We start from the raw sequence: 17,560 nt of genomic DNA on the forward strand, positions 1-17,560 counted from the left end.
AGATGGCGGACCGAATGGCCAGATCAAGAATAACAAGCTAATTATCCGTTAAAATTTGTAACTACCTGGTATTTTTTCATCAAAAACCATCTAAATGAATGAATTTAGTCTATTTCCATTGCCCTTTGTGATTATTTCTTGCAAAAAAAGTATTTTTAAAAATTCAAGGTGGTGGATATAATATGGCGGAGCCCAACTCGTATCTTAGATGTGCATGACGTCATTTTATGACATCATATTGACGTCATTGATGTTGCTATTGGCAACGCAAGTCGTAATAAACATTATTATTCTGTTATCTCCACTTGTTACATTTTTGTAGCATAACTTGAAGTTTTCTGAGAATACCCACTTTTCATGGGTTTGGCCAATGTAATCAAATTGATGACGTCATAATTACGTCAACGTAACGTCAAACGTCACATACTTGTCAGATATTATGTCGAAATCATGTCCTGAAAATTTGGTGGCCCTACGGCACGTCGTTTTAGAGTCATAGGACTTAGAAGTGGAGGGCCTCAAAAGCCCTCCCCGGGTCCAGGGATGACCAAAAAAGCCCTGTCTGAATAGGGTTAAGAAGCTGAAATTTATTGTCTGTATACGCTACATACCAATTTTCCTTTCTGAACACCTGGCAGTTCCTTTTGATAAGCACATGTTTTAAAAAGGTTACAACGTAAAAGTCTGTGTAACAATCTCCATAATTTAGTTCCGTATTAGCAGTTCTGTTTTTATGCTATAAGACATCAATAGACGTTCCTCAAACGAACCTTAAGTAATAAACATCTATATGTTCCTCATTACTGTTGTGTTCAGTTGCCGTTCAAAAATGTGTTTGTAGCTAAGTTTGTACACACACCCCTCGCCCATGGTCATCGCTGGGTTTGGGATTGTCTTCTCGCCGCAAAGGCGCCGCCTACATTAGCTACTTATAGCGGCGAGAAGCAAAACTCCAGTCTGACGCTCTAGAGTAAAGGTGCACTCCCACTACACTTGCGTCACTGCGGGGTTCGTTCACTGCGGCACTATATTGTTATTAATCTCCGATCTTGTATGATTTAGGTATTGCATAAAACGTAAACGTATAACTTAGAAGACGCCAAAACACACAAAAAGTAAAAAAAATTCGTTCTTTATCTCTGAAAGTTTTTGGGTATCTTTCGAACCCCGCAGTGACGCAAGCTTGACGAAAGTACAATACTTCACATTACACGATACAGGCAGATTTACCAGTGGCATCAGATAGTATCAAAGCTGGCTAAGGATTATAGCTGGTCAAAGGGAGTCATCAGCCACTCTCTGGCGATATCCATTGTTCCCAAACAAAGGATGAAACTGCATCAAAGGATGAAACCTGAAGTACTCCGAGGATGATAGTGCATGATAAAACTACACGGTGAAACTATTACAACTGAGGTGAGCCACATGTACATGTCTCTTATTGCATAATTCATACACTCTGTAACTTTCTATTTGTTTCTTTATTATGTTGAAGTCTTTACTATTCTAAGCTATCATACAATTTGCTTACATGTATAAGAAACAAAATATAACCTTACTGGCAAAATTGCATGTCACCTACTTGCTAGCTATTGAACAGGTTATGTACGGTTATTATCTTAGTTGTTATTTTTCAAATACTTGTAACAATAAAACGTAGTACATGTAATAACAAGAAAGAACATTCATAAACAAGATGAAGAGATGTCACAGTCCTTTTTTGTGATTTTCGTGGTTTTGATATTCTCCAACATAGATATTTCGGCATCATGCTACTTGCCTGCTCCCCGAGTAAGAGTTTACCATAGTAAGGATTTGTCTACCTGTGCCGTAGACAGTCACAATGTTTGTTACACCTCGCTCTCAAGACGAACTGTACCCCTTTTCTCAAGTGTTATCACCTTTCTGTCTTGTCTTTCTCCATTAAAATGTTTTCAATGGCGTAAAGCTACAGTGCACCTACCACACACACAAAGGTGTGAAAAAGTTTCTTCAAAGCCGTATTTTTCCATTGATGTCTTTATGAAAAACAGGTCTCGCAAACGTTTGGTGTCACTTATTATGCTTTATCCCTTCCCTGTCCATGTGTCTTGTACGATACTGCTTCTCCAGGACGCTTATTGCCAATACTGAAGGCTGCCAACCGTCCTGTAGCCCTTTACTGTTCAGTCTTCCTGGAGCCACATTCTTCAAGTACAGTTCATTTACAATCGTGTTTGGTCATGTGCTTGTTTAAAGAGCTTTTCTGTGCAGCAGAATAGCTGCACTGGTCACACTTGTAGGGTTTCTCACCGGTATGTCTTCTCATATGTACGGTTAAGGTAGACCTGTCAGCCGTCCTGTACCCGCACTCCCCACACATGTAGGGTTTTTCACCAGTGTGTTTCGCCATGTGTCGGTTCAAACTGGCGTTAAATGCAGAAGAATAATCGCACTGGTCACACTTGTAGGGTTTTTCACCTGTATGCTTTTTCATATGTTTGGATAGGTTAGACTTGAGAGTTGTCCTGAATCCGCACTCCCCTCACATGTAGGGTTTTTCTCCGCCGTGTGTTGCCATGTGTCGGTGTAAAGTAGATTTCCTTACGGAAGAATACTCACACTTGTCACATTTGTAGGGTTTCTCACCTGCATGTATTTTCACATGTTCGGATAGGCGACACCTGCTAACCGTTCTGTATCCGCACTCTTCACACACGTACGTTTTGTCACCAGTGTGCTTTGCAATGTGTCGGGATAAAGCATATTTCCCTGTAGAAGAATAGCCACCCTGATCACATTTATACGGTTTGTCATCTGTATGTCTTCTCATATCTCGGGAAAGATCGGCACTTCCAGCCGTCCTGTACTCGCTCTCTCCCGACATGTAGAGTTTCTCACTATGTTTGACCATGTGTCGGTTCAAAATGATTTTCTGCGCAGCGGAATAGTCGCACTGGTCACATTTGTAGGGTTTCTCACTATGTTTGACCATGTGTCGGTTCAAAGTGATTTTCTGCGCAGCGGAATAGTCGCACTGGTCACATTTGTAGGGTTTCTCACAATGTTTGGCAATGTGTCGGACCAAATTGATTTTTTGCGCAGCGGAATAGTCGCACTGGTCGCATTTGTAGGGTTTCTCACCTGTATGTGTTCTCATGTGTAAGGACAGTGAGGAGCTGTGGGCAGTTCTGAATCCACACTCCATACACAAGTATGGTTTAGCACCTGTATGTTTTCTCATATGTACGGTTAGGCTAGACTTGTCAGCCGTCCTGTACCCACACTCCCCACACATGAAGGGTTTTTCACCAGTGTGTTTAGCCATGACGTGTCGGTCTAAAGTAGATTTCCAGGCAGACGAATAGTCGCACTGGTCACATTTGTAGGGTTTCTCATGTTTGGCAATGTGTCGGATCAAAGTAATTTTCTGGGCAGCAGAATAGTCACACTGGTCACATTTGTAGGGTTTCACACATGCATGTTTTCTCATATGTAAGGACAGGGAGGACTTTTGAGCAGTTCTGAATTCGCAATCGCTACACGCGTAAGGTTTCTCACCGGTATGTTTTCTCATATGGACAGTTAACGTACGCATGTTATCTGTCCTGTACCCGCACTCCCCGCACATGTACGGTTTTTCATGATATTTTGCAATGTGGTGGTCTAACTGCCATTTCCACTTCGCAGAATAGTCACACTGGTCACATTTGTTGGGTTTTCGATCGGTATGTCTCCTTGTATTCACATTCAGGCTGGACATGCTATCGGCTACATACCCACATTGCTTGCATATGTGGGAACCTTCTTGTTGATGCTTGTCCACCAGCTCTGCCTGTGAAACAGTTTTCTTGTCGGGTGAGGACTCTACATCAAGCGTTTGCTCGCATGGCATTTCCTGGTTCTCGTTCTGCAATTTTCCATGTACTGTTGCCATTTCTTCTGTTGGATTTTTCTCGATTCCTGCAGGAATCAGCCTAGAGAAATGCTCGTCCTTTCCTGTGGATGAAGGGAAATAAAAGAAAGTTGAAATAAATTGTAGACAATTCCCCGGTATAAGTTATATCATGTTATTTGTTAGCCTGGGTGCCATCCTCCCTGGTTAGCTTGCAAAAAGATTGAGCCACGGTTACTATGGAGAATCGTAACCAGGCTAATATCAACTGGGATAATATGAAATTGTGTTATCGCGTTGAACTATAGTGTGGATACCTCTGATTCAAACATTGCCGACTGTTATAGCCGAACCAAACGTTTTGCCTCTTGGTAAAATATGTGAATATCAAATAGCTTTGCTGCCGAGTTTGTTACGATTACAAATAGTACATATAGCATCTTCAACCCCATACCCACCCTAGTTTGGGGAATGGCCATAACTACAAGCTATTAGTATTACTAGATTTGTTGTCGATATGCCCCCCTCCCCCAAGTATACTAGTACCCTACCTATGATTTTTCTCAAATCGTAACGTAACATCGTTTTCTCAAACTTCGCACCCCTGAGCTATTGAAGCGTATTACAGCAAGTGAAGGAGGTAAACAAAGGCCTTACCTGTCTATCGACAGCTTTTAAGATTGGTATAGACAAGAAGTAAGCTGTAAATCGCCTCAGACCAAAGACTGACACGTGGACGCCACCAGCACGACTCAAAATGGCGGACAGGGGTCAACAAATCTGGCACAGGGCAAAGGTCAGAGGTGACAAACCTGATGACCGATAGTCGAGAGGTGTCGCTGTGGATCTCTTGCCTTTTTTAAAAAGAGCGAGGCTATTGACACACCCAGTGTGTCGATAGCTTAAACAGGCTATTGACAGACTGAGTGTGTCGATAGCCTGTTTAGGCTATTGGCACACTCAGTGGTATCATGAATTCCCGGGTCAACGCTCTATCCACTACGCTACGTCAAACATACACGATGACGGCTGTATTATTAGGTATCCAAATGTAGGGCATAACTTGAATACGTCCGTTCATTCCAAGATTCAAAGATTCCAGTGTCTAATCTTCCGAACAATGTCTAATCAACTATTGCTTGTGTAAAATATTGCCGGAATGGCATGTTACAAGCTCTGATTGGCTGACTGGCATCTCGGTGTGTCAATAGCCTGTTTGGCTATTGGCACACTGAGTGTGTCAATAGCCACAGCGTTTTAAAAATTCAAGCTTCGTCTGTTTGATCAGTTTAGACAACTTCATCCTCATTATATTTGAATAAGATACAAACGAAAAAAGACAATATATATGCGTATAAATCAAAGTAATAGTGTAGGCATTCAAAGTAATATTCTAGTGATTCAAAATCGACTTTTATTCACGATAAGCACAAAGCATTTGAAATACTGAGGTAAGAGTCACTACAGTTAGTGATGTATGCCATAGGATGCCATCCATACAATAAAACCTAAACACAAAATCTAACTTTACTAACTAAAGTGAACGTTACATACTTGCTATTGAACAGGCTCCATATATGGCCATTGTATAGGTTGAATGTTACTTCCTTTGAATTACATGTCAAACAAATGCATGTAGAAATACAAACTTAACACATTACATGTCAAACAAATGCATGTAGAAATACAAACTTAACACATGCAATAACAAGAAAGAATATTCAGAAACAAGATGCAGATATTTTGCATTGTCCTTGTTTGTGATTGTCATGAGTTGTTTTGATATCCTCCATATCAACATCGATTTCAGCTACATGCATGGCTTTTCCACTTGTGAGGCAAGTAATCGTTAAAAAAAAACAGAGTTCTTGAATACGTTCTGTGACTCTTAAGCTTTCCTACTACTAGTATCTTGTCCATCTGACTTGTACAATATATTTAGTGCTTCTAAAGATCGCTTCTCACCAATGCTGAAGGCTGTCAAACGTCCTGTAGCCGTGCCACATGAACTGTTCAACTTTCGTGAAGCCACGTCCATCGCCAAAGTACGGTTGAGATTAAGTGTGTTTGGTCATGTGATTGCTTAAAGAACTTTTCCTTGCGACAGAATAGTCGCACAGGTCACATTTGTAGGTTTTTGTATGTGTTCTTATGTGCTTTGACAGGTTAGACCTATCAGCCGTCCTGAGGCCGCACTCCCCGCAAATATATGGTTTTTCTCCAGTGTGTTTAGCCATGTGTCGGTCTAAACTACCCTTCTGCACAGCAGAATAGTCGCACTGGTCACATTTGTAGGGCCTTTCCCCTGTATGTGTTCTCAAATGTTTTGACAGGCAGGACCTATCAGCCGTCCTGTACCCACACTCCCCGCACATGTAGCGTTTCTCACCAGTGTGCTTAGCCATGTGCGTGCCTAAACTCTTTTTCCATGGCGAAGAAAAGTCACACTGATCACATTTGTAGGGCTTTTCGCCAGTATGCACTTTCATATGTTGAGATAGGCGAGATTTTGTAGCTGTCCTGTACCCACACTTCTCACACATGTAAGACTTTTCTCCATTGTGTTTATCAGCCATGTGTCGGTCCACAGAAGATTTCCATGCAGCGGAATAGTCACACTCATCACATTTGTAGGGTTTCTCATCTGTATGTCTCCTCATATGTCGGGATAGTTTAGACCTTTGAGCAGTCGTGTATCCGCACTCATCACACGTGTAGCTATAGGGTTTTTCACTAGTGTGTATAGCCTTGTGTTGTTTTAAACTGCCTTTCTGTGCAGCCGAATAGTCACACCTATCACATTTGTAGGGTTTCTCACCTGTATGCGTTCTCATATGTGTCAACAGGTAGAACTGGTGAGCAGTTCTGTATCCGCACTCCCTACATATATAAGGTTTCTCACCGGTATGCGTTCTCATATGTTCTGTTAAGTTAGACATTATATTTGTCCTATACCCGCACTCCCCACACATGTACGGTTTTTCATGGTGTTTTGCAATGTGGTGGTCTAACTGCCATTTCCACTTCGCAGAATAGTCACACTGGTCACACTTGTTGGGTTTTCGATCGGTGTGTCTACTGGTATGCACGGCCAGGCTGGACATGTTTTCAGCAGCATACCCACATTGCTTGCACGTGTGGGATCCACCCGTAGCGTCTTCCTGATGCATGTCAGTCAGCTCTGTCTGGGGAGCGGTTTTCTTATCGGGTAGGGATTCTACAGCAAGAGTTTCCTCGTATGGCATTCCTTGGTTGTGGAATTTTTCCAAGTCTGCTGTCATGTCTCCTACTGGATTTTTCTTGATCCCGGGCGACAATCCAGCGAATAGAAATACTGGGAGTAATTTATAGTTGAAAGTTTCTGAAATGAAATGACATTGTGTTGTGAAAGTTATATATAACGGCCTTGGTTATATCAAGTTAGCCTGGGTGCCATCCTCCATGGTAAGCAAGCAAAACGATCGATGGTTACTATGGAGAATGATACCCAGGCTGACATCAAGTGGGACAACACGACATTGTGTTATCACGTTGAACAATAGTGTGGACACCTCTGATTCCATTCGAATATAGTCGACTGTTAGCCTAATCAAAGACGTATATACCATCCTTGGCCGAAATGAGTTTTTACCTCTTTCAGTCTTTGTAAAATATGTGAATATTGATGAGCTGTGCTATCGAGTTTGTTATCGATTAAAAAAAAGTATAAAAATCCAAATCCAGATTTTGCGTGAAATCTAGCACCTTACTTTTGGGAATGGCCATAGCGTACAATCTATTAGATAGATTTGCTGTCGATATGCCCCCCTCCCCCAAGTATACCCCAACTATACTATAGTATGACCTTTCTCGAATCGCACACAAGTTGAAGTAGCAGCCATTGAAGCGTGATACAGCCAGTGGAGGTGATAAACAAAGGCCTTACCTGTCTACCAACACTTTTTAAGGTTTACATAGAGTCGAAGTAGGCTGAAAATCGCCTCAGACTGCATAGTAACGACCCCACTCGCATTGATTGCACGGCTCAAATAGCTGACAGGGTCAACTAATCTAGTGCAGGGCAAAGGTCAAAGTGGACAATCGTGATGACCCAGATTCGAGAGGTGTCGCTATGGATCCGGATCTCTTGCCACTTTTATTGTAGCGTCGTCTCAGTTTAAACCACTACATTCTCATTAAATTTGCACTTCGTATTTTCCCAGAACTATCGTAGAGTGGAACTTGTTATCACCAAGAACAGTAGGGGCATCTTCTCTGGGTAGTTTTAAAGAACGCTTGCAGATAGATGAGCAGAAGTTAGGTGTGACGGATCGTCCAGTGTAATATAACCAGCTGCTGCCGCAACGCGTGCCTGCGAAGCTGGTGTGTTACGCCGAAGGGCGGTTATACCGGCTATATAGATACACAGATACAGATACACAAAAATGAGAATATGTACGGAGATATGTATTAAAGTAAGTGGTATTTAATAAGTAATTGTTTAGACATTCAAAGTAATACTTTAGAATATTATGATTAAAAATCAACCTTTACACACCTGATAAGCACAGAGCATTTGAAATACTGAGGTAAGAGTCATGCAAACACAAAATATAACGTTACTACCAAAATTGAACGTTACGCACTTGCTATTGAACAGGTTATTTTGATGATGCCTTCTATCTATAATCATGATTTATTGTGTAAAAATAGTAGACGAGTTTTGAAAATGTTTCACCAAAAAGTAAGAACCATGTAATGGGCTTTACATTACAATGGGTTAAAGCATTACAATTGTTACGAATAGAATGCTATGGATTGACATTCAAAATCTTATCTTTTATTTTTATTTTTAAATCATCTTTATTACACACAAGATGAATACATACATGTATATATTACAGGCTAAAACCTAGGACAGCCCTTTGTCTGTTCTCCAGGAGGGCGCAAGGTATTAACAAGAAGTACAATGACAGATTAAAATCGTTTAAAAACCATTAACGTCACATTTAATAAAATCAGACCCAGATACATCATAAAATTCAGACCCAGATAAAACTAGTTTCTGTAGATAAACAGTCCTGACGTACAGTCCCAAGTAGGTGTGTTTCGGGCACAGTAGATAGCATTATACATAGGATGAACAGAGTGCGCACTTTCCCAGTCTACTTTTAAGATGTCTCACTTCACGGTCTTTGTAGCTGACCGGACAGAGTGACTTCAGCTTTGCAGTGTTCTCGCCGTTCTCTCGTGTGTTTTTATAATTGATATAGTAATCAATAACCCAACATGAAAATCAACAACCAACAATAAGATTGTTCATGCATGGTCATAATCCCCTATTCAATACAGTAGCTGTAGAATAATACAAGATATTGGACTGTTCTGGTAAGTTCCGGTTTGTGTGGGAATGCAATTCAATTTGTGGCTAGTCCTCGTTTGCCACCCACTGACTTCACACTGACTGGGGAAGCAAGTCTCTGAAAGGACTAGAGTTCAGAAGTTTCAGTCCGAACTTCTTGCAGAGTTGTTCTGATAATGATTTGACAGATCAGCACTTCCACACATGTACAGCCATGTACATTTTTTTGCAGACACGTGTTTGTTCAAATCACTTTTTTTTGTAAAGTAGTATACTCAATGACTCAGACTCGAAGGTTTTTCACCCGCATGTTTTTTTCATGTGTTAAATAGTTAAGCCATACACGTTAGTAGTCGTGTGTCCGCACTTTTCACACATGTAGTGTTTTTTTCCGGTGTGTTTAGCCATGTGTTGGCTTAAAGCATATTTCCGTGCAGAAGAATAGTCATTTTTTCAATGTGCGTAACCATATGCTGGTCTAAACTACCTTTCTGTGCAGCAGAATAGTCGCACTGGTCACATTTGTAGGGTTTCTCACCTGTATGTCTTCGCATATGTACGGTTAGTGTATACCTATCAGCCGTTCTGAACCCACACTCTCCGCACATGTAGGGTTTTTCTCCAGCGTGTTTAGCCATGACGTGTCGGTCTAAAGTGCCTTTCTGTGCAGCAGAATAGTCACACTGGTCACACTTGTAGGGTTTCTCGCGCTTAGCACCGATGTGTGTTTGCATATGTTCAGTTAACTTAGGCATTTTACCTGTCCTGTACCCGCACTCCCCGCACATGTACGGTTTTTCATGGTGTTTTGCAATGTGGTGGTCTAACTGCCATTTCCATTTCGCAGAATAGTCACACTGGTCACACTTGTTGGGTTTTCGATCGGTATGTCTCCTTGTATGCACATCCAGGCTGGACATGCTATCAGCAATATACCCACATAGACTGCATACGTGCGAACTTTCTTCTTGATGTTTTTCCACCAGCTCTTCCTGTGAAACGGTTTTCTTGTCGGATGAGGACTCTACAGCAAGAGTTTCCTTGCATGGCATTCCTTGGTTCTCGTTCTGCCATTTTTCATGTACGGTTGCCATTTTTTCTGCAAAATTTTCCTCGTTTCCTACAGGAATCAGTCCAGAGAAATGCTTGTCCATTTCTGGGAATATGGAAATAGCAGAGATGTGAAGTGAAATGTACATAATTTTCAGGTATAATTTTTAACAAGATAGCCTGGGTACCATCCTCCGTGGTTAGGCCATGTTGATTTGATAATATGGATGACATCCGCGCTTATAGTGGTGCGTACCTAAAGCCCGGACTTGGAATTGGACCTAAAATGTTTGGGTCCAAGTAAAAAAAAAATCTAAATGTCCGGAGCCAAGTCCGGACTTGCAAAAAGCTATCTGTCACTTATATTCCCTTTTTTGTTCTAAACCAACTAAAACTTTCCATAGACAGTGAAATTCGCACTGAAAAAAGACAAAAAACATTTCGTGTTTACACTGACTGTATATAATTTACATGCATTTTTCATATTTCATTTCAATTCATGCTAACATGCAATTTTATATGCCCCCTCCCCCTCAAAAAAGGATTAGTAATTCTAGTGCCCATAATATGCAATGATGGGTTCAGGTCCGGACTTAAAGTCCGAACCTGAGCACTGAAGTGCTAGACCTGAATCCGGACCTGAACCTGAATATGAGTTTAGGTACGCACCAATTTTCGGCCGTTTCCAAAAAAAAGTTTTGGACCACACAGTAAATTGTGCAAAGCAGCTGTAAAATGAGCACAAATATTCCGTAGATTGAAAAAAAAAGTATCAGAAAACAACTAATGCCATAGAATGCCAAAATAAATATTCAGTCAAAGAAAAAGATGTGAAAGGACAGAAAGAAAAAAAAAATTATTGTTGGTAGGGGTAGGTACCAGTACAGAAAATTCAGATATAGGTCCCGTTTGGTCAATTTTGCTACAAAGGAATCTGTTTTGTGGATTATTGGACTACCACTGACATTTTAAAATACCATCTCCATGTAATCAAGGCTAACTGTCGGTCTACCTTTGACTGTAGAAACTTGGTACAATTGACTATAGCCTCTACTCGACTTCGCTTTTGCGGTCTTCTTGGCCCGGTAAGACCCCAAACACCTGCCGACATAGTGTGTCTATTTTATAATTGGCGAAACCCGTTCTGATTTTTTTTCAGGTCTTTTTTTTTTCGGATTGGTCCAAGAAGAAAAAAAAAACGTTTTGCACCTGTATAATGTACTTGTCCCTACACCTAACTGTTGGTATACCATACTATGTTAATATGTTTAGTCCTATGTTCAACCTTCCTGGCCACATTTATTTCATACTGAAGGGAACTTTTTTTTGGGGGCCAAACTTTTTTTTTTATTCGATCGCTCGCATCAATTTTGGAGTTCCCAGAGGATGTCATCCATATAATCAAATCAACATGGCCTTAGCAAGCAAAAAAATTGAATCACGGTTACTATGAAGAATCGTAACCGGTCTAATATCAGGTGGGGGAAACATGACATTGTGTTATCGCGTTGAACAATAGGGTGGATAACTCTGATTCGAATAAAGTCAACTTGCCGAATCAAGGACGTACATAACATCCTTGATCTTGGACGAATCAAGAGTTTTCAGTTCACCTCTTTGTAAACTTCGTGAATATTTTATTGCTGAGTTTTGGTAACGATTTTGTTACCGATTGCAAATATACAAAAGAAAAGTAGCGGTCTCCTCTCTCAGCACTGGAACACCAGTGCTGAAGTGGTCGTCAGCATTGGAAGTCCAGAGGGTTTAGCACTGGAATTCCAGTGCTGAGGGAGCTTCAGCACTGGAACAAAGCCGGAAAACCGGTGCTGAACTTTCTTCAGCGCTGGGCGCGCAATGCTGAGGTTGATTCGACCCGTTGATTCAGCACTGGAACACCAGTGCGGAACCCGCTACTCTTTTGTACACTTGCTTACCGATCCACACAGTACAAAAAAACAAATCCTGATTTTGCGTGAAATCTAGCACCTTAGTTTTGGGAAATATGGCCATGGCCTACAAGCTATTAGATTTACTGTCGATACAGGTCGATATGCCCCCCCCCCCCCCCCCAGGTATATCCTTTGATTTTTCTCGAATCGCCCCCAGCCCTGAGTTGAAGTGGCCGCCATTAAATCGTGATACAGCGAATAAAGGTGGTAAACAAAGGCCTTACCTGTCTACCGATACCTTTTAAGGTTGATATAGAGTCGAAGCAGGCTGAAAATCGCCCCAGACCGAAGAGAAACGACGCCACTCGCAGGCCTCAGCAAATGGCGGATAGGGGTCAACAAATCTGGTGCAGGGCAAAGGTCAGAGTTGACAAACCTGATGACCGAGATTCCAGAGGTGTCGCTATAGCCTGGAATCCAGTCTTGTTAGCTTTGTTCCGCTCCCGAAGGTCGCTACTTGTTGGCGTAGCCTGGAATCCAGTCTTGTTAGTTTTGTTCCGCTCCCGAAGGTCGCTACTTGTTGGCGTAGCCTGGAATCCAGTCTTGTTAGTTTTGTTCCGCTCCCGAAGGTCGCTACTCGCGAGACTGGATTCCAGGCTAGTGTCGCTACGGATCTCTTTTCGTTTTTATTCCAGCCTAGTCTATTTTATCAGTTTAAACCACTACATTCTCATTAAATTTGCACAAGAGACAAAAGAAAATGAGAACATAAACGGAGATATGTATCAAGTTGTATTTAATAATTATACATTCAAAGTAATAGTCAAAACCTTCTAATGATTCAGAATCAACGTTTACACAGGATAAGACTACGATAGAGTAAATACAGTAGATAATGTAGGCATTACCCATTACAGGTTCATGATCGTAAAAAAGTTATTAGAAACTAGAAAGGCCGACATTTGATTGAGAGCAAATACAGCATATTTCAGCCATCTCCAAGAATGGACTCCAGTACACCCCATGAGAATTTGCACATTAGACCAGTTCAGAAATAATCCCACTGAAAACATGGCCTTTTGAATAAGAAACCGAATCCAAAATTGAAATTAGCAAAAAAGGTCCCCCGTGCATGAAAAGGTATAATAGACCAGTCTAAAAACACTTTGACATAATCACCAAAGTTTAAAAGTGGAACAACGGAGATAACGAGTTTTGAAGATTTGACAGGAAAAGAAGAAAAAGAAGAAACATTACGAATACAATATATTTCACCATACCTATGGTGTGGCTGAAATATAACTATTGCTGCGTACATGTCGGCCACCTATGTAAAAAAAAGTATACATTACTAGTAGAATTTAATGTCAAGTACTTTCTAGCTATTGAACAAGTTATATATGCCTATCATCTACGTTGTTGTTACTTTTGAAATACGTGTCAAACAAATACTTGTAACAGTTAATAAAACGTAACACATTTAATAACAAGAAAGAATCTTCAGAAACAAGATGTAGAGATGGTACATTTTCCTTGTGTGTGACTGTCATAGTTTGTTTTGATATTCTGCATATCAACATTGATATTTCGGCTACTTGCCTCTTACCCCTACAAGGCAGTGTGCAAACGGAGATGGTTGGGTGAACTGCGCCGTGCACAGCCCAAATGTTTATTACACCTCGCTCTCAAGACGAACTGTAAGCCCTTTTCCCACGTGCTATCACATTTCTGTAAGGTCTTTGTCCTTCAATCTGTTTCCAATATGTGGTTATACTGTGAACGTACCAGACATACAGGTGTGAATACGTTTTTTCATAGCCTTATTTTCCTATTGTTGTCTTTATGAAACCATCGACTTGATAAAAGCTCCTTGATGAAACACAGTTCCCGCATACGTTCAGTTCACCTTCACTTATGTTCTATCACTTTCCTGTCCATATGTCTTATACAATACTGCTTCTCCATAGCGCTTCTCGCAAATGCTGAAGTCTTCCTGGAACAGCATTCTTCTAGTACAGTTCATGTACAATCGTGTTTGGCCATGTGATTGCCAGTATGCGTTTTGATATGTTGAGATAGGCGATATTTTGTAGCTGCCCTGTACCCGCACTCCTCACACTTGTATGGAGTTTCTCCACTGTGCATAATCATATGTCGGGCTAAAGTAGATTTTATGGCAGAAGAATATTCACACTTGTCACATTTGTAGGGTTTCTCACCGGTATGTGTTTTCATGTGTTTTGACAGGCAGGATTTATCAGCCGTCCTGTAGCCGCACTCCTCACACATGTAAGGCTTGGCCCCGGTGTGTTTAGCCATGTGTCTGTCCAAATGTCCTTTCACTGTATAGGAACAGTCGCACTGGTCACATTTGTAGGGTTTCTCACCTGTATGTGTTCTCATATGTAGGGACAGGGAGAACTTGTGTGCAGTTTTGAATCCGCACTCCCCACACATGTAGGGTTTTTCACCAGTGTGCCTAACCATATGTTGGTCTAAAGTAGATTTCTGTGCAGCAGAATAGTCGCACTGGTCACATTTGTAAGGTTTCTCACCGGTATGTTTTTTCATGTGATTAGTTAAGCCAGACACGTTAGCAGTCCTGTGTCCGCACTTTTCACACATGTAGAGTTTTTCTCCAGTGTGTTTAGACAATTTGTGTTGGGCTAAAGCATTTTTCCATGCAGAGGAATAGTCACATTGGTCACACTTGTAGGGTTTCTCACCTGTATGTTTTCTCATGTGGTTGGTTAAGTCAGTCCTGCCAGATGCCCTGTAACTGCATTCTTCACACACGTATTCAACGGCTTGTCTGCCCAAATGTACGGAGGAACTTTTTTTCAGCGAAGAAACGTCACACTTGTTGGGGTTATCTCCTATGTGGGAAGCCATGTGTCGGTCTAAAGTATCTTTCCTTGCTGCAGAATAGTCACACTGGTCACATTTGTAGGGTTTATCATCCATGTGCTTGGCCCTGTGTCGGTTCAAATTGTTTTTCTGTGTAGCGGAATAGTCACACTGGTCACATTTGTAGGGTCTCTCGCCTGTATGTGTTCTCATGTGTTGGGATAGGGCAGACTTGTGAGCAGTTCTGTAATCGCAATCCCTACACATATAATATTTAGTCCCTACATTGTGTATATGTGTACTCATATGTAGGTACAGGGAAGACCTGTAAGCTGCTCTATAGCCACAATCCCCACACATGTAAGGTTTAACACCAGTATGTTTTCTCATATGTACAGTCAAGATACACATTTTACCTGTCCTGTACCCGCACTCCCCACACATGTACGGTTTTCCATGGTGTTTTGCAATGTGGTGGTCTAACTGCCATTTCCATTTAGCAGAATAGTCACACTGGTCACACTTGTTGGGTTTTCTGTCTGTATGTCTCCTTGTATGCACGACCAGGCTGGGCATGCTATCAGCAACATACCCGCACTCCTTGCATATGTGGGATCCATCCATAGTGACTTCCTGATGCCTGTCCACTAGCTCTGCGTGTGGAACGTTTTTCTTGTTGGGTGAGGTGTCCTCAGCAATTGTTTCCTCACATGATATTTCTTTGCTGTCGTTCTGCCAATTTTCCAAGTCTGTCGCCATGTCTTCTGCTGGATTTTTCTCGATCGCAGGAAACAGTCCATCCGAATGATCGTCCATTCTTAAGAACAAGGAGGAAAAATGAATGAGAGTAATATTTTGTTGTTATGTCCTATCGTTATATCAAGTGAAGCTATGTGACATTGCGTTACCACATTGAACAGTAAGTGGATACCTCTGATTCAAATTTACTCGAAAGGTAGCTGAATCGAGAGTTGCATCTGAGTTTTACCTCTTGCCGATGTGAATATTGACGAGCATCAACATAAACACATGCTTCTATTCTATTCTATTCTATTCTACCCAACCATCGATACCACCAATGACTATCTATTACATAAACAATAGTTCTATCACTATATGACCATCACTATAAGGTCAATGTCAAAGAAAAAAACAACAAGAGTTTGGAGACCTCAGGCCTCCATGAAATATTCCAATTATGCAAATGACTTGCAAATCTGCATAATTCATGCTTGGTTATGTACACCTTTGAATAACTTACACAGGTATACGTATATATATTGATAATCCAATCATTTACTACATGTACTTAGATGAATTAGAACACTTTCACATTATTATGCAAATTAGGGACTTATTTGCATAATTGGTATCTTCCACCTGCCACAAATTACATATGTTAGTACATGTATTTCAGTACCATAATTAAAAATATTGGATTTTATGGATTTTCCTCATTAAGTATGTAAAGTAAGTCCATATTTGCATAGTTTGCACTTCATTATGTACATCTCTGCCAAACATACATATGCTAGATATCATGGAAATTCATCGTTCCTATGTTCCATTATGCTCCTTGGAAGATTTTAACAAAATTGGCCCTGCAGTTCCAGATCATAGAGCAGCCCAAGACTTTATACCCTCTTCCTTACATTAGCAGCTATCTGCCAGCATACAGATCAAGACCATAGCATGCTCAGGTCAAAAGATACACAAAATCGAAGATCTGCTGCAGTACCAACGTCACACACCAGGGGGCCTAAAATCGACCTTGACCTATATCTTCCAAACACCCACATACAAAACAAATATCATTACAATCCATCCATAGGTTCTAAAGTTATGCTGACCACAAATATCAGGACACACACACAGACAGACACACAGAAAGACACACCAAAAACTATACCTCCATTTTTCATGGAGTCCAGGAGATAATGATAATCAACGCCGTTGGAACTGTCCATCAGTCATGTTACATTTTTGCCAAAATTTACGTTATATCCCTAGCTAGGTGTTGCATATACGTTGGAATTTTTTGATACCATCCTCGAGAAGAAGGCGACGCCTGTAGCCTATAGCTCCCGATCTTCACACTTGCAGAGTGTATTTCTCGCTCTCCCATAGTTTATCATTATGACTTATCAAGCTTTGTTTTAAACTTGCCAAGTTGGCGTCTGTACTACCTCCATCCTGTGGCAATTTCGTTCACCACCCTGACGCTGCTTGCTGTCGTACTACTACCATTATCACCACAGACTTATCAGGGGACGTAAAAAGTTAACAAGGGCCTTACCTGCGGTCTACTTCTGCTGTTAGATCGATAGACAGACTTGCGTTGCTTTTGAAACGGCCACGTCTGGGCCAAGAGAAGAGATCCGTTCCAAAATAAATGGCTTCCGGTGGTGAAAGGTCAAAGTGTACATTCCTTTCCTGATGATTCCATTGAATTGAGAGGTGTATACTGTGACTGATATCTTTTGTCTAAATATAGAAAGTTGACCATAAGATTTTGATCTAAAATCATTCTTTTTACATGAAATAGATATCATAGTGCTA

The 17,560-nt window shown here is 41.1% G+C and overlaps 4 protein-coding genes across 5 annotated transcripts; all 4 read right to left on the reverse strand.

Moving 5' to 3' along the window:
- Positions 1–1,734: 1,734 nt before the first annotated feature.
- On the reverse strand, positions 1,735–2,539 carry LOC118420629 (zinc finger protein 525-like). Its single transcript, XM_035827489.1, has one exon. It carries the CDS (start codon positions 2,474–2,476, stop codon positions 2,201–2,203), a length of 276 nt encoding a protein of 91 aa, XP_035683382.1. The 5' UTR covers positions 2,477–2,539; the 3' UTR covers positions 1,735–2,200.
- Positions 2,525–7,155, reverse strand: LOC118421986 (zinc finger protein 525-like). Its single transcript, XM_035829490.1, has 4 exons — positions 6,843–7,155; positions 6,264–6,692; positions 3,763–3,978; positions 2,525–2,628 (listed from the first exon to the last, which is right to left on the reverse strand). Exons 1-4 carry the CDS (start codon positions 7,153–7,155, stop codon positions 2,525–2,527), a joined length of 1,062 nt encoding a protein of 353 aa, XP_035685383.1.
- Positions 7,156–8,830: 1,675 nt separating this feature from the next.
- Positions 8,831–12,565, reverse strand: LOC118422058 (zinc finger protein 525-like). 2 transcript variants are annotated; one of them, XM_035829565.1, is made up of 2 exons: positions 12,439–12,565; positions 8,831–10,371 (listed from the first exon to the last, which is right to left on the reverse strand). In XM_035829565.1, exon 2 carries the CDS (start codon positions 10,367–10,369, stop codon positions 9,632–9,634), a length of 738 nt encoding a protein of 245 aa, XP_035685458.1. In that variant the 5' UTR covers positions 10,370–10,371; positions 12,439–12,565; the 3' UTR covers positions 8,831–9,631. The 2 variants fall into 2 exon arrangements, with proteins under 2 accessions (XP_035685458.1, XP_035685459.1); XM_035829566.1 differs by having other exon boundaries at positions 12,453–12,554.
- A 386-nt stretch (positions 12,566–12,951) lies between these two features.
- On the reverse strand, positions 12,952–17,432 carry LOC118421093 (zinc finger protein 845-like). The gene is made up of 2 exons (XM_035828252.1): positions 17,298–17,432; positions 12,952–15,818 (listed from the first exon to the last, which is right to left on the reverse strand). Exon 2 carries the CDS (start codon positions 15,815–15,817, stop codon positions 14,174–14,176), a length of 1,644 nt encoding a protein of 547 aa, XP_035684145.1. The 5' UTR covers position 15,818; positions 17,298–17,432; the 3' UTR covers positions 12,952–14,173.
- Between the last annotated feature and the right edge of the window lie 128 nt (positions 17,433–17,560).

The sequence above is a fragment of the Branchiostoma floridae genome, chromosome 8 (assembly GCF_000003815.2).
Source record: "Branchiostoma floridae strain S238N-H82 chromosome 8, Bfl_VNyyK, whole genome shotgun sequence".
NCBI lineage: Eukaryota > Metazoa > Chordata > Leptocardii > Amphioxiformes > Branchiostomatidae > Branchiostoma > Branchiostoma floridae.